This window comes from Spea bombifrons, chromosome 3, assembly GCF_027358695.1.
Source record: "Spea bombifrons isolate aSpeBom1 chromosome 3, aSpeBom1.2.pri, whole genome shotgun sequence".
Lineage (NCBI taxonomy): Eukaryota > Metazoa > Chordata > Amphibia > Anura > Pelobatidae > Spea > Spea bombifrons.
In genome coordinates this window covers 25,138,191-25,155,467 of record NC_071089.1, presented here as the reverse complement: position 1 = coordinate 25,155,467, position 17,277 = coordinate 25,138,191, and the positions used below count along the sequence as shown (strand labels likewise).

The 17,277-nt window shown below is 40.0% G+C and overlaps 1 protein-coding gene across 2 annotated transcripts in view; it reads left to right on the top strand.

The window, feature by feature from the left end:
• Window positions 1-17,277, top strand: part of RIN2 (Ras and Rab interactor 2) — a 64,850-nt gene that overhangs the window by 14,280 nt on the left and 33,293 nt on the right. For both annotated transcript variants that reach the window (XM_053459840.1, XM_053459841.1), the window contains exon 2: window positions 2,571-2,663. In XM_053459840.1, coding sequence (XP_053315815.1) covers window positions 2,616-2,663 — 48 coding nt within the window. In that variant the 5' untranslated portion in view covers window positions 2,571-2,615. The remainder of the gene's footprint in view (window positions 1-2,570; window positions 2,664-17,277) is intronic.

The following is a 17,277-nucleotide window of genomic DNA, read 5'->3' as shown; positions in this document are numbered from 1 at the left end:
TGTAGAATGTTTAAGAAACATATATATAAACACAGATATAATATTATGTATGTATTATTATATGATCAATATACAGTTTCTAAACATTTTAAAGAATATCACCATGAAGATGATTCAAAACTAAAAGCTTTTGCAATTGAACAAATCATTTTGGGTCCTAGGAAGGGTGATAGATTTATTATGTAACAAAAACGTGAAACATTCTGGATCCTATATATAAAAATCAAAATGACATCTAAAGAAAGCCCTTCTTGTCCTGAAAAAAACAATGTATAACCTGTGTGGGTTCAGTAAATGGGAAAGAACAAAATTATAGCTAAACACGAGCAGCGCAGAAATGTTAAAAACAGCCATTGTCACCAAGCCATTATCATGTGAGTTTGTTGTTTTGTTTTTTTGGAATTTATATTAAAATATGTAGAGTGATTTAACACGCACTCTTCGTTATGTCATGACAGTCCCTTTAATAGAAGTACTGACCTGGATGAAATAACATGTTTTGGAAGCAATTTAATGCCATAGGAACTTCAAGCAAAAATGTAATAGGGCGCTTAGGTTTAAAAGTCAGTTTATCCCAGATTTCAACTCATTTTACTAAAGTAAAGTGTTATACTCCATTAAGTGGATTAGGTATGTGGAAGGTGGCAGCACATTAACATTCTAAATTGGGCGGCACAAACCTGCCCCATAAATACCAAGCCCTAATGATACAGTAAGTAAAAGACGGAAATGAGTAATTAGCACGATTATCACATGGAAACAAGCCCAGGGAACGACAGTTTATTTTCTAAGTTTGATAAATGGTCCCTAACAGAAAAACAAGCTAAATAAAGCCCGTCTGATTAACCCTTTGAATGAAAGACCAAGTCTCATTTGCACGTAGCTGGTTCAGACTAGCATTGCCGACATCCCTCCAGTTTCCCAGAATGAAAACATTGTTTGGAGATGGTTACCGCATTACATAACAAAAACGATGACTCAACAAAACTTGGCTAAGTTCCCTAATGAGTTAACTTCTGTAGAAGCATCATAGTTTCTCACCCTGGATAAGAGTTAACCCAACACACGAAAACCAAGCGTATGAAGGAGGGATGCAGCAGCTATGGCATTTTACCTAAAGAAAACATCCTAAATGTAAAACTATTGGAGTGTATTCAACACTAACTCTGCAGTTTGCAGAAGAGTTTAGCATTTGAATTGATATTAATATTTATTATACAGGTTAAGCCCAGCCCTTCTTGCAGAAGAAGCTCACTGTGACCGGTGCTTCATAATTAATAATAATGTCATTGAGTTCAAATTGCACCTCTCCCACAAACTCCCAGGTTAGTAAATACAACAATGCATGAGTGCTGGCTACGTTCAGCCCAGAGGACAAATCCATTCAAGTGTGCCAATACTCTAGAAGTCAAACACATTTGGAATACAATACATTCCCTGAGTACCATCCAGGACTACACACCACAGATTCCCCAAGAAGAACTTCAAAGGAGACTGAAAGAGTTGCGAGTCCTTGTTTGCTCCAGGAACCCCGGTGGCTGTATGTGGAAGTGCAAGTGAAACTCACAAACAGGCATTGGCCCAAAAAATCTGAGTAGCCCAGTCGCATAATTAAATTAGTAGTAATGTCACTGTAGGTCTTATTTGTTGAAAGCTCCGAGGTTGATGCGGTGTCCTCTTTCACCGAGTTATTCAAATACTCCTCCTTTTTTCATAAGAAGAACAATATTAATGTTAATGTTAAAATCATACTTTATTTTTAAAAATAATTAGCAGGGTGTCATCGCAAAGGAGTAAGCAGCCTTGATGAAGCAACTGGTTTTTATATGGGTTAAATTCTGTTGTATAGGATTTCCCACTAGGATGACTATTGATGTGCCTATGGCCCCATGTCGGGCACCATGGGAGGCAATATGCATTTAACTTAACAGTATCACGCCTACTCACGTTACACTCCTTTTTTACCAGTTTCCCCCAGTTTGTTGTCTATATTTTTCTATTTTCTGCCTGTGCTCCTCCTACAAAGTGACGCCTGTGGCATCTGTTCCTTAGGGTGACAGGGATGTAAATTTAGCCCTGGGAATAGAGGTTGATGTCACAATGTAAAATCCATTAAAAAATGGAGCTCCGCAATGCATTTTTCCGTCGTAGCCTGGCAGAATAAAGCATGCAGAATAGTGCTTTTCAATACTTAACATTCCAAATCATTTGCAATCCAACTCCCCCCACTGCTGTTCTGGTCAGTTGCATGGTGTAGAGAATCTCACACAAAGCAGTTGTGTCTCTTTAATAGGGAAGCAGATAGAAAAATATCCTTGAGAAAATAAACAGACTTCCCACGCCATACTGTGTTGTCATCGACCATCCAGTGGTTTGGGTATAAAGCTCTTTCTGCGCACCTCACAAATAAGATGAGAAATCAGACGTTCAGAGGCTCTGGTTGGAAACAAATGGCCGGGCACTGTTGACGGAAAAGATCTTGGCTTGGTATGTGTTGTAACTGTTTTTGTAGCTTCCAGAGGAATTTCCTTACAGACTGGACTAACCATTAAATGTATTTTTTTTTTCAGAAGCACTGGAAAAATAGTACAACCTTCAGTCAGAAGACCTCTCAGATGATAATGGAAGTGACACAGCTGGAGGACCGAGGGAGCTACTTTAAGGTAAGAGAACTTTTTTAATGAGTTTTTTTTTAGTGAATTAAGGAACATGATTAAAACAGGCAATTATTCTGAGACTCTTCCACGAGCTGCTGCAGTGATCTCGTTCACAAGATCCGTGTGTCATATAATGTGGTCGTTGAGCTTTCTTGGATTAAGGGTTTGTGCTGCCTGCTGATTGATGTGATCCTGCATAGCTTGCATATTTGGCTATGAATGGTGTTTAATAATCAGGCTACTTCCAGAATGCAAGGGATGTCTTAACTCCTTGAGGAACAATGATGTGCCATGTCTGCTCAGCTCTCCAGCAGCCAAGGGGTCAAGCGAGACGCTGAATCATAGGTAAAGAATCATAAGTAAAATGCCCATTTCTACCTGTTGAGTGTCAGAGAGTGTTTAATGGATTGCTAGGCATTATATTGTCCTCTACACTGCGCTTCTTCTGGTTACCCTTGACCTAATTTGCACAATCCAAGGCATTGCCGTGCTATAAATTCTCCTCTACATACTTCATGAAGACACGAGTATGTTTCTAGATACAAAATTGTCAAGTTCAACAGAGTAGGTAGAACAGCATAGAAACATAGTTGAAAGGACTGTTGAATGCCAAGAATGCCTTTTTATAAATATAATTCTTTGTTTGCCAAAAACACTTAATTGTCACGTGACACTGAAGCAGGCTCTAAGAAATATTTACTTAACATACTATCGGTGCAGTTAATGTTTTGCCTAAGTAGAACCTTTAACCGTTTCTTAGGTAAGCATCCCAGGTGCTCTCACCTGTGTGCCGTTTTCACCACATAATATGAATCTTTGCAGAACAAAATGTATATATACTACACTCTCTCCTTTTCATGAACACGCCATTATTTATTAAAAAAAATTCGAATGATCATTTGGAGGTTGTTCTTATAGTGAAATATTAAACATATATATATATATATATATATGCTGCTTTACACGTGTAAAGTCTTCTAAAACATTCTGTCATCCTTCATAGCACTTACAGTTTTTTTCTCTCTCTCAGCCATATCTGAGGCTTATGTAGCACCTGCTATTTTTGCCACATGCTTAGAATTTTCCTCTTGCCTTTCCAACAAAATCTACAATTTCTCCAAGCTTTTTATTTTGTGGCTGCGCTGCACAAAAATACAGCCTGAATTTTCGGTGGAACGTTTCCCCCCTGTAAGATATTGTATGTCGCTTTTAATACCTCGCCAGAAAGAAATATTTCACATTATTCGCACTTTTTAGGAATATAAATCAGTGATATTTTGAACTTAGAAAGGCATATATTATGATGTGTTGTGGCCTTCCCACTTATCCACAGATTCTAATGAGGCGAAAACACAGCGTTTTAAAACAAATGGCTTCATAGGGAAAGTTCTAGTCTTGGAACGCCATTGGAATCTGCATACAGACCACTTGGCCAGCATTAAAGCATGGGTTTGTAAATTGTGGTGAAAAACTTCATCCCTTCGACCTCACTGAGCTTTGTAAATACCCGTAAACAATTGGTGGAGTTCGCCTTCTATAATGTGATTTCTTGTATTTTTTGGATGCCTTCTGCCAACAAAGCAACATCTCTCTTCAATGTTCAGTTTAAATCCAACCTCATCAAGGAGCACAAGAAGATATTTCTTGATGATACATTGAAAGCCTTAAACTGAAAGCTATTAATGGTAGAGTGCTTTTATTGGTATGCTGGTGCATGCATTGTATAGCAATTATTTAATCTGTCTGCTGAATTAGAATTGTAAAACAAAAATACATATTTTCCTAACTGGCGCAAAAGGAGAAGAGAGGCCTGCTTTTGCAAGCTTACAGTCTAGTCAGTTGAGGGGGAAGTGAAACACTAGAGGAGGACTACTTGGATGAGGATGAGTTGGTCGAGTCAGGATGAGCTGTCAAGATTGTTGGATGCTCAGATGGTGTAGACAGGATGCTCGCTGAGAGTGTTATGAGGAAAGGTTTACACTACTTGAAAGAAGTGGGTTTTCAGAGAGCTTTTGAAATTTTCATATGGAGGTGCAAGTAGGGGTACAGCACAGGCCAAATCCTGGATGCGTAAGTGGGAAGAGGTAATGGTGGTAGAAGAGATACGAAGGTCATGAGAGGAACTAAGAGGGTGATTAGGGGTGTATGCGGATAGGAGGGTAGAGATATATATAAGGGCTCTGAAGGTCAGGAGTTTGACTCTGAAGTGTATGGGGAGTTAGTGGAGGGATTGGCACAGAGGAGCAGCAGATGAGGAACGATGACAGAGGAAGATTAATCTAGCTGCAGTGATGAGGACGGATTAGCAGGGTGAAAGGTGGGAGAGGGGTTACCAGTTAGTAGGGAGTTGCAATAATACAGGCGGGAGACCACAAGGGAGTGGATTACTGTTTTGGTAGTTTTTCTTGAGTGAAGAATGGGTGGATTTGGGAGATGTTTTTCTGGTGTTTTTCAATGTTAGTTAATCATTTCAAATTAGCTTGTTTTTTTCTCTGCAAAACACATTAAAAGCTTAGTCTCATTTTGTTGCTTTGCTTCTCCATAGCGACATTTGTGGAAATTGTAACCCTTAAAAACAAGTTGCTCATTGTACTCAGAATTTGTGGATAACAATGCAAATAAAAATCTGATGTGTTTTGTTCATGGAATTTTCATTTTTATTAAACCCAACACTGGTGTTAAACTAAAAAGAATCATTTTACAATTTATGTTGTTGCGCTAACTTTGTTAAAATGACATTGTCCCTTTAATTGTCTTCTAGTAATATGGTCCTGAGCGACCTCATTTAGGATCCTTGAATACTATTTCATGTAAAAGGACTACATCTCAATGCAAGTATATGCAGCTTTATATCAGCTTATATCAGCTTTTTGTAATGCTTGATCCAACATAGACATAGAATATCAGTTTTATTAATACCTGTTTAAGTCCCTAATTTATTATATTAAAATTCAAAGGTTTTGGACTGACAAACAGCTGGACAAACACAGCATGGTAATTCAAGAGGAGTGGGCAAAGGAAGCAAGACTAACTTCAGCAAGAGCTTCATTGGCTGGCATGTCTCCATCTAGTACACTCCATTTATGTGTCTCTAACGTCTGGCATTTCAATTATAGGGGTGTGGTGACATGCTACAGAATAGAGAGCCAACCTCCAGGACTTGGCAACTTTCTCGGTGAATTAAATAACACTAGGGAAAGTTTCAGCTCCCGCTGGCAAACCCTCTCGAAACATGACTGATGGCTTTTCTCAGTGGGTCGAGACACATTTTTGTTGTGCTAGCTCTGAAGCAGAAGAATGTCTATAAGAACGAGGCGCATCAGGTGCCTAAAATACATTTCCAGAATATTGCACCATTGGTCCATAGATTACAGGAAAAAACACACGTATCAATGCCTCAAAGGGTTAATGATGTTACTGTAACAGAAGGAAGAAGAGAATTCCATGTCGCTATATTTACTTACTTGTGATAAGTAAGAAAATTTAGTAGACATTTGTCATGAATAACACTTTTTTTCCTGTTCTAGTAACTTCTGCTGGCTCTTAAATGTTGGTTGACGTTTTTCCAATTGTATAGAGCAAATGGTTATAACAGGGAATTTACATCCTATGCAGTATTCTTTACTCACAAAAGTAACCACTGTGTTATATATTTTTTTTTATTCTCTATTAGAAATGATCCATCTATCTATTTTCCTTTGTTTTCTAGTCATTCCTTGAAAACCATGTTTTCCATTAAATAATATTATTTTTTAATCTTCCAATCTTACTCTGTAGCATGTTAAGCAAATAACCAAAATCAGACCTTCTTTAAGAAGTCTATGGCAATAGCTTGCTTGGTTGAAGAATTCTTTCTTAAAAGGGTTTGGACGTTCAGCAGCACTAGCAATGACATTTCTAATGCTGCCTTTAATGGATTTAATTACAACGCCTCTAATAATGGATTTTGATGTCCTGAGAAAGTTAACCTAAACTTTGTAGGACTTTTTTTTTCTGGATATAATACCAAATCTCGCTCCCATGCAGAGCTGATTTTCTAAATTAACGGCAGTGCTGGATAGATCTCTATCACCACATTAGGTCGATTAGCTTTGGCAAAGTATATAACTCCATCCTCTGACAAAGAACCCATTTTCTTTTCAGGTGGGTGAGATTACTTAGACTGACGACAAAAATTGGGCTCAAATGTTTCTAAGTGGAATATGTATTTCATAAGCCAAAAGTTTTCCTTTCAAAGTTTTTTTTTTTGCAACTTTACCTTCGATTCTCTGCCAAGACTATGTTCCTTTGTTTCTGATCTGAAACAATGCTGGTCTCATGCTGAGAAGCCTGTGGATCATTCAAGGACATTGGCTTTTAACAGGGTGAAGCTGGCATTTCTGCTCAAGCTGTGCCTGGTCATTTAACATGGGAATAGTTGACTTAGCCAGCCAATTAATTATGTTGGCATCTTATGTGGAGCCGAACTGTAGTGCATGGGATGACATCTGTCGCCAGTGATTTGACACAACATTCACTCATAGACTGTTAAACAAATGAAATAAGAAATTAATTAAGATATGTTATTTATGGAAACATACATTGTATGTGATTGTCCATTAATAATGGGCTGGCATCATTTGGGAAAGGCAGAAACCCGGGTAGGTGGACCATTAGACCAGCAGATCGGAAAAAGCCTGAATATAAGACTACCCTATAGGAAAAAAGTTTTACTAGTTAATATCCCCATAATTGCCACTCTGCCCCCGTAAAAAACCTGAGTACCCGGCAAATGGCGAAAATTAAGGGAAGGGATTGGCGGGAAAATGCACTTTAAAATAATTGCCCATATAGTGCAAGGCCCTTCAATATATACCCCTCAGGGAGGGTAATTACCCCCTCCCATCTGGCCCCGCACGTGCCACTAATTTAACACTTTCAGTGCCCAAATTTTGCTTAGTCATCCCTTAACCCCTTAACCAGCCTTGACAATGGGTACCTCGTCCGGCACTTCATTCATGGGGCCCCTCTGTCCAATTCTTTCCCTCCGGGGCTGTTCTTGTAGGTTTGTACAACCTTTTCTGGAATGTGCCATGATGCCCCCTCGCCTCCGGTGTCTTGGCATCAGGAACATTAATGTTGGTTTATTTGCCCTTCAGAGCCAATGAGTGATTATCTTATCTTATCTTATTTTGCCCAATCATCAGGTTATTAAAAAGGTTTGATTCACAGCCCATTTTCTGCACCCAAAATACTTATGAATCCAGTCTAGATGAATCTCAAGTGATTCAACTATTTAGTGGTATGGAAAGGAGGTAAGAGTGGAAGAGTTAGGGAGGTAATTAAAGCATCAAATTTGTATTAATGCACTCATACTAATGTAGGTAGTTTTTTTAGCCTAAAGACCCCATTAACCATCTAACAGCTGGGAGCGCCTTCATGGCATATAAACCCCCAAGCGCAAAAGGAAAAAAAATGCAAAATTCATCAAAAATCCATTTTAATCTAAATTAGATTAAAATGGATTTTTGATTAATTTTGCTATTTATCTTTTCCTTTTGCGCTTGGGGGTTCACGTGCGCATGTGCTCCTATTGAGGAGCCTCCACTGCCCCTGACACTTTAAAATGTAAAGACACCCCCCAAAAAAATAATGTTGGCAAGAATAGATTATTTTGTCCACAAATTTCTAAACTGTATGTGAACTGGAAAAAATAAACTATTAACATAAATAAATTACGTTTAAATAAATACCATTTACTGAACAGATATGGTGGTAATGCATAACCCCATCACTATATACTAAAGCAACTCACACAGAAGACAATTAAACATTTAACTCTTTATTAATTACTAATTCTAAGTCATCTAAATATCCAATACAATCCACAAGAGATGTATTTCTTTCACTAGAATAGATGTTATTATTCCCTCTAGCCAGGGGAGCCAAGTTTTGGTTGCCGCAGTCCAGGTCTAGTAGCGGCCCTGGTTGTTGTTGGTGGGGTAACTGTTTTACATAAGATGTTATCAGGGAGGCAGAAGTTGGATCTCTGAAGTCCAGGTGGTGCGAGGTTATTATACAAACAGCAAAGGCCTCCTTCTGATGGTGGTGGGGAGATAAATGGTTCTTGCAACGGCTCTGCTTCCTTTCCTACGCTCACAATATCTTTCTCTGCATTATTTACATCATTCCTGTTGACAACCAGCTCTTTTTGAATAGTAATGAGAGTATTCCAGGTGGTATTCTGCTCTTCTCGTAACTTTTCATTTTCGATTTCAGCGCTCTGAGCCCTTTCATTCGAGATGTTTAATTCTGATTTTAGATGTTCAATCATCTCCTCAGAGGCCTTGTGATCCTCTTTCAAATCGTTGTAATCTTTGGTTATAGCTAGGCTATACGAAGCTAGATCTAAAAATGCTTCCGGTCCTGTCCCCATTTGTGTCACCACCATCTGTACCTCCACTGTCTGCGATTCCAGCAGCGTCTCTATGTTCTTTCCAGATGTAATCTCCTTTCTATATCTCTCAAGCTCCTCCATGTTTGCTTTCAATTCTTTCTGTTGTTCTTCAATAAACCGCTGTTGTTCTTGCAGTTGGGAAGTCAGTTGGTCGACTTCCCTCTTTAAAGATTCTGGATCAAGAGCAGGACCATCCTGCTCTCCCACATCAAAATATAATTTTTCAAGAAAACATTTGCTGCTTTTCAGCTCCTTTCTGCACCGTGGGCACGATACTTTCGGGCTAGTGCAGAACCACTGCATGATGCACTTCTGATGGAAAGTGTGCCCGCAACAAATCGCTGCCACGTCACAACTATTGTCTAAATAGTCCATGCAAATACTGCATGTTGCCCAAAGGGGCATGGCTGCAGCTTTCTGTAATCTCTCTCTAGTCACGTTATTCGCCTCTATTCACCTCTGCACTGTGAAGAAAAATGTGCACACGGAACTCTTGGATCCCTGCTATGACTCTCCTCATGTTTCTGATGTCATAGAGCAGCCATGACTGAGAAAGTTTAACCTCTAAACTGCTAATCAGTGAGTGTTCATGCTTTAAAGTGTGTCTGTTGTTGCAAAAATGACAAAGTGACATTGTTTTGTGGAGCATTAATTCCCACTTACACATTGTGCTATATATTAAACATTTTTAAAAACAGTGTTGGCATCTATTTATTCTCACAACAGAAGGGTTAAATTGTCTGTGTCAACCCCTTAAGGACCAGGACATTTTTTACAATATAGAACCAGAGCATTTTTCTGTGTCTTTTGATCATTTCCCTCCTTTTTATTTAGTGTACACACAGTATATATCTATCAAATGTTCATGGAAAACAAGTACATTTCTACCTGTGCTAACAGGATTAGCTCCTGTACCATTGGAACACAGGAGGGATCAACAGCAATTAACAGATGTGGGAAAGGCTGAACTTTATGATGAGTGTCTTTTTTCAGCCTGTGTAACTACATATATGTAACAATGTAACTCTTGGGTTTTTCATTTTCCCTTTTGAGTAATATTTCTCACTGTAGAATGAATATATAATGAATGAATAACCCTTTGCAGATTGATGGATCAACAATTGCTTCTCTTAGATCCTGTAAACCCGTTGAGCAGGGCCCTCCTTGCCTGTTGTCTCTGTAAGTCAAATTGTTATGTTACATACTACTTGTTGTGTCCTGTCCACCCATTGTACAGCACTACAGAATTTGATGGCACTATGTTAAACAACAAATAATAATAATAATAATAATAATCATTGCTGATGTCTTTCCTCCTTGGCATTGTGTAAACACCTGAATGCTCCAGACCAGCAAACTGCTAAAACTGCAGCTTTTATAGGGTCGGTCACAATTATTATTATTATTATTATTATTATTATTATTATTATTATGTCCTTATATGTAAAAGCAAAAAATTCAAAGAGCTTGTACTTTCTTTTACACACAACTGTACATAATAAACCCGGTCATCATCTTCACTATATGGTGCCGGGATATCACATTGTATCCCAATGTTCCATGTCTTAAAGTCATGCAGCGCCTTTTAAGCGCAGTCTCGTTAAATGGGCTGCTTGGCACCTGGGGGGCTGATCACCTAAGTGAGAGATCTATATTGCAGTTGGACAGCAGAAGGACCCCCCGCCGGTCCTGCCCCCCTAATCCTAGGCGGTTTAGGCCAGTATACAACCCAACATAAAAAATAAAATTATTGTATACAGACGTGTGGATATTGAAATAGTTGAATCGATAAGGCAATGGTTGAGTGACAAGAAAATAAGGTTGTAGTTAATGTGTATATTCCGCAGAAGCTTTTTAACATGTTTATCACCGATATTACAAAAGGTGTTATAGGAAAGCCATGGCCTTTTGCAGCTGATTTAAATCAAGAAGGAAAAATCGAACACGAAGTCTGTACACGAATATTTCCCCGAACCGATTACAGGGACGGTGAATATTCGTGGAATACGAAGATTTTTTTTTCCCCTACAATGAACACGAAAACTAACATGAAGAGTCGGCCGGCACCCAAGTGTAGTAAATAGTTTACAGGATAAAAATGATCAGAAGAAATGTAAGGATCTGAATATGTAAAGCTTGGAGGAAGGAAGAGAGAGGAGGGATGTGATAGAAACAAGACACTTAAAGGAGGGATGTTTATTTCAGAGGACAAGTAGTAGAAAGTGGCCAAGTCTAAAAGCAGACGGTAAGAGATTAAGATGTAAGAAAGTTTTTACTTTATCAATGGTTTTTAGATCAGTTTAACTGTGATTTAGATTTTGTATAGATATTGATTTAATTCACTTTGCATTTTGTTAACAAAGTAGGGTGACCACGTGGCCATATTTCTTTCTTACGCAAATACACTGCATTTCTGTAGTCTAATAAATATAGATTTACCCTTTTCTATTTTACCCACTGTTAAGTCATTTTAGTTTTTATTATTTAGAAGAGATTACTCTGATCTTATCTGTAGGTTTCTAGGAAAAATCAAATTGGCAAAATCAAATTGGACTGAAATGGATATTAGGTATACTTCACAGAGCATTCAAGACAATATATATATTGTATATATAAATATAAAAGTAAGGAACCCCATGACCTTTACACCAACAGGGACTTTTGTGAAATTGCATTCTGAATACATCCTAAATGCATAGAATTAATACATAGTTGGTTCCCCCCCTTTGCAGCTATAACAGCTTCCACTCTTCTGGGAAGGCTTTCCACATGTTTTTGGAGGGTTTCTGTGGGAATTTTTGCCCATTCACCCAGTAGAGCGTTCGTGAGGTCAGGCACTGATGTTGGATGAGAAGGCCTGACTCACTATCACTGTTCCAGTTCATCCCAAAGATGTTTGATGGGGTTGAGGTCAGGGCTCTGTGCGGCCAGTCCAGTTCTTCCACACCAAACTCATCCAACCATGTCTTTTTGGACCTTGCATTGTGCTTTTAGATAATGCTACATTTCCAACTTTGTGAGAACAGTTTAAGGAAGGCCCTTTTCTATTCTAGCATGACTGTGCCCCACAGCACAAAACAAGGTCCATAAAGGTTCCTCAAGTGAGGGCTTTTATATTAGACATATTAATCTCTACTCTGCATATACGCTTTTGGGAGTCTAGGCTCATTGTTACTGTATACTTTTGCCATTGATGTGTTTTGAGAATCCCTTCCTTATCTATTTATTGTGTTATAAAATGGAAGGTAGATAGTTAAATGCATGTAAAACTATTAGGTAAATGGGTTCACTCGGCAAATGATTTTAACTATGTATTATTAAAAATAACTTTTTATATTCTCTAGAGGGGGTTCCCATTTTGGTATCAAATCTTTTACTTAAAAATGCCATCTGTCATGTCATCTGTCTGGTCAGCCAAATAATAAAGACATCTGCCTTTTATTATCGTTAGCAAGAGCGACAAATTCTGTCCTAGGTATCAGTTTTATTAAAATGCATTCTATCAGATTCATATATTCATTAAACTGTTACGTTTGAGGTTTGCATACATGTATATTTTCATTATTAAGTAAAGTGCCCATAGTACTTATTTTTAGTATCCATATGTGTGCATGGATTGGTTGCATTTGCACCCTTTGCCAGCTCTCCCCTGAATTCTACCCAAAGGAACAATGGGGATTATTCTGGCTTCTATGGTGAGCATAACAATTTCACTACTACAGTTTCACTATAACTTCACACCAGAATATCTCTTTATTCTCGCCTTGCCTGTGATTTTCAGCGATTGATTTGCAGGTGTCACAGACACCCCCTGCAGCTCGTCCAGGGCCGGACTGGCCCACCGGGATACCGGGAAATTTCCCGGTGGGCCGGAAGGTCCGTGGGCTGGGCGGCCATGAAGACAGCCGCTGAGCTGCCCCCCAGGCTGCCCGAAATATAATCAAATCGGCCGCTGGGTGCTGATGCGGCCGGCCGGCCGGCATCAGCACCCAGCAGCCGTGTGCGATGGCCGTCTAGTGATGGGAGCAGCGTGAGGGGTGAAAGCTCCGCCCCCTCGCACTGACCTTTCACCCCTCACGCTGCTCCCATCACTATGCGGCCATCAGATTGCTGGGAATGTAATCTGAACGGCCGATGCGTGCTGATGCCGCCGGCCGGCGCTGCTTTAATACTTTTTTTTTTACTTTATATGGCAAGCCGATCCAGCTTACCATATAAATAAAAAAAAAGTGTTAAAGCAGCTCCGGCCGGCGGCATCAGCACGCACCGGCCGTTTAGTTTACATTCCCAGCAGTCTGATGGCTGCATAGTGATGGGAGCCGCGTGAGGTGGAAGCTCCGCCCCCTCGCGCTCAGACTGCTGCAGCACCGGATGTCAGGTCAGTGGCATCCTGGCTGTCAGCATAGAGGAGAACAGTGTGCAGCTACCAGGAAGTCAAGAGAAGTAGAAGGTGAGTAAAATAATGTATTTTTTGTACTGTATAATGTTTTTTGTATTTGTTAAAATACAGGCATGTGTGTGTATGTAAGTGTGTCCCCCTATATGCCACTCTGCCTCCAGAAATGCCTTATACCCCCCTATATGCCACTCTGTCCCATGATATGCCTTTTAACCTCCTATATGCCAGAGTTGCATATAGGGGTATAAGGCTTTTCTGGATGCAGAGTGACATATAGGGGGTCAAAAGGCATATCTGGAGGCAGAGTGGCATAAAGGGGGTTAAAAGGTATATCATGGGGCAGAGGAGCATATAGGAGGGTATAAAGCATATCGGGGAGGCAGAGTGGCATATAGGGGGCATAAGGCTTTTCTGGAGGCAGAGTGCCCCATGATATGCCTTTTAACCCCCTTCATGCCACTCTGCCTCCAGAAATGCCTTATACCCCCTATATGCCACTCTGTCCCATGATATGCCTTTTAACCCCCTATATGGCAGAGTGGCATATAGGGGGTTAGAAGGCATATCATGGGACAGAGTGGCATATATTATTTTTTATTTAATATGGCAAGCTGGATCGGCTTGCCATATAAAGTAAACAAAAATGTCCCATGATATGCCTTTTAACCTCCTATATGGCAGAGTGGCATATAGGGGGTTAGAAGGCATATCATGGGACAGAGTGGCATATAGGAGGGTTGAGGCATATCAGGGAGGCAGAGTGGCATATAGGGGGGTATAAGGCTTTTCTGGAGGCAGAGTGCCCCATGATATGCCTTTTCACCCCCTTTATGCCACTCTGCCTCCAGAAATGCCTTATACCCCCCTATATGCCACTCTGTCCCATGATATGCCTTTTAACCCCCTATATGCCAGAGTGGCATATAGGGGTATAAGGCATTTCTGGATGCAGAGTGACATATAGGGGGTCAACGGCACATCTGGAGGCAGAGTGGCATAAAGGGAGTTAAAAGGGATGTCATGGGGCAGAGGGGCATATAGGAGGACATAAAGCATATTGGGGAGGCAGAGTGGCATATAGGGGGCATAAGGCTTTTCTGTAGGCAGAGTGCCCCATGATATGCCTTTTAACCCCCTTTATGCCACTCTGCCTCCAGAAATGCCTTATACCCCCCTATATGCCACTCTGTCCCATGATATGCCTTTTTAACCCCCTATATGGCAGAGTGGCATATAGGAGGTTAGAAGGCATATCATAGGACAGAGTGGCATATAGGGTATAAGGCATTTCTGGATGCAGAGTGACATATAGGGGGTCAAAAGGCATATCTGGAGGTGGAGTGGCAAAAAGGGGGTTAAAAGGCATATCACGGGGCAGAGGGACATATAGGAGGGTTGAGGCATATCAGGGAGGCAGAGTGGCATATGGGGGGTATAAGGCATTTCTGGAGGCAGAGTGACATAGGGAGTAAAAGGCATTTCTGGAGGCAGAGTGGCATATAGGGGATTAAAAGGCATATTATGGGGCAGAGTGGAACACAGTGTGTTTCTCGGGTGTGTATAAGGGGTGCGTGTGGGTATAAGAGCTTCACCGTGAGATAAACTATATGGGGCTGGTCTCCAAATTTTTCCAGGGCTGCTTCTCAGTCCCAGTCCGGCCCTGAGCTCGTCCTCATTCTTTTAGACTCAAAGTGAAGATAATTGATATCTGATTTGGAAAATGGTGGGTTTTTAGAAACAGAACTGTAGTATACTCTAAAAAATGCTATTTATACAATGAAGGTGGTATCAAAAGTGCTCCAGCATCCAGATCCATAGATGTTGTTTGTATAATTGAGTCACAGACAACGTGTAATACAATTAACAAACTCAGACTGCATGTAGGTTTGTACAGCCTTTTCTGGAATGTGCCATGATGCCCCCTCGCCTCCGGTGTCTTGGCATCAGGAACATTAATGTTGGTTTATTTGCCCTTCAGAGCCAACGAGTGATTATCTTATGACAGTGGTGCCCAATCATCAGGTTATTAAAAAGGTTTGATTCACAGCCCATTTTCTGCACCCAAAATACTTATGAATCCAGTCTAGAAGTATCTCAACTGATTCAACTATTTAGTGGTATGGAAAGGAGGTAATTATTAAAGAGCGTCACATTTGTATTAATGTACTCATATTAATGTAGATAGTTTTAGCTGTGCCGTTATCTAAAGCTTTACAAATCATTTGACTTGACTACAATTTAGTTTGTGAACCAAAGATACAATGCTTCATATGACTACAAGTGAAGGTTTTTTTGAATGACCCTACTTTTATCTCCAACACTCTATAGGATCTTATATCCACGAAAAGAAATGTGTTGTCATACCCAGGGTCCGACAAACCCCTGACGAAAGGTCGGATAACTTTCTCATATTCATCGCATTGCTAAATTGCGTTCATTGATGAAGTCTTACTTCAGTTTTACCTATTTACCTATGTTGTATGCTGTCACCATTTTACTATTAACAACAATATTTTCACACATTGGTTGTGTAGACATCAGTCTGCATCTGTACTGCAACCATCGTATTGGGACCAAACAAGTATATTGTCCTGATGCAACTCACACAAATAACTACAAGACTTTTATATATTTACTTATTTATTACTAATTGTAAGGCTTCTCCTCATACCCAGGAGTGATTCAGCTGTTTCAGTACAGATTTTCATAATAAGGGAAGCCTCTCAGATACTCAAGGACTGATAGCTGCAGCGGTGGCTGGTGGGTAATTCCAATGGGGGTTCACAATATATACATTTGGAAAATGAAATGTACATTTACGACGTAATGTACAGGTTAAAATACATTTCCCTAAATTAACCTTAAAGACACCATCAACCATAACTGCCCCTAAATTAACCCTAAAGACCCTATTATCCATAACTGCCCCTGAATTAACCCTGAACACCCCATCAACCATAACTACCCCTAAATTGACCCTAAACACCCCATCAACCATAATTGCCCCTAAATTAACCCTAAACATCCCATCATCCATAACTGCCACTAAATTAACACTAAAGACCCTATTAACCATAACTGCCCCTAAATTAACCCTAAAGATCCCATTAATCAGCTAACGGCCGGGAGCTCCTCCTCCACTCGCACAGCCTTTACTGTGCGAACAGAGCTCAAATGGGCGGCTGAACTGGCGCTTTAGCAAGCAAGGCAGTAATTGTTAAATTATTAATAAATTGCGTTTAAATAAATACTATTTACTGAACAGATATGGTGGTAAATCATAACCCCATCACTATATACTAAAGCAACTCACACAGAAGACGATTATACATTTAACTATTTATTAATTACTAATTCTAAGGCATCTAAATATCCTATACAATCCACAAGAGATTGTTATTTCACTAGAATAGATGTTATTATTCCCTCTAGCCAGGGGAGCCAAGCTTTGGTTGCCGCAGTCCAGGTCTAGTAGCGGCCCTGGTTGTTGTTGGTGGGGTAACTGTTTTACGCAAGATGTTATCAGGGAGGCAGAGGTTGGATCTCTGAAGTCCAGGTGGTGCGAGGTTATTATACAAACGGCAACGGCCTCCTTCTGATGGTGGTGGGGAGATAAATGGTTCCTCCAACGGCTCTGCTTCCTTTACTGCGCTCACAATATCTTCCTCTGCATCATCCCTGTTGACAACCAGCTCTTTTTGAATAGTAATAAGAGTATTCCAGGTGGTGTTCTGCTCTTCCCGTAGCTTTTCAAATTCTTTTACAGCGCTCTGAGCCCTTTCATT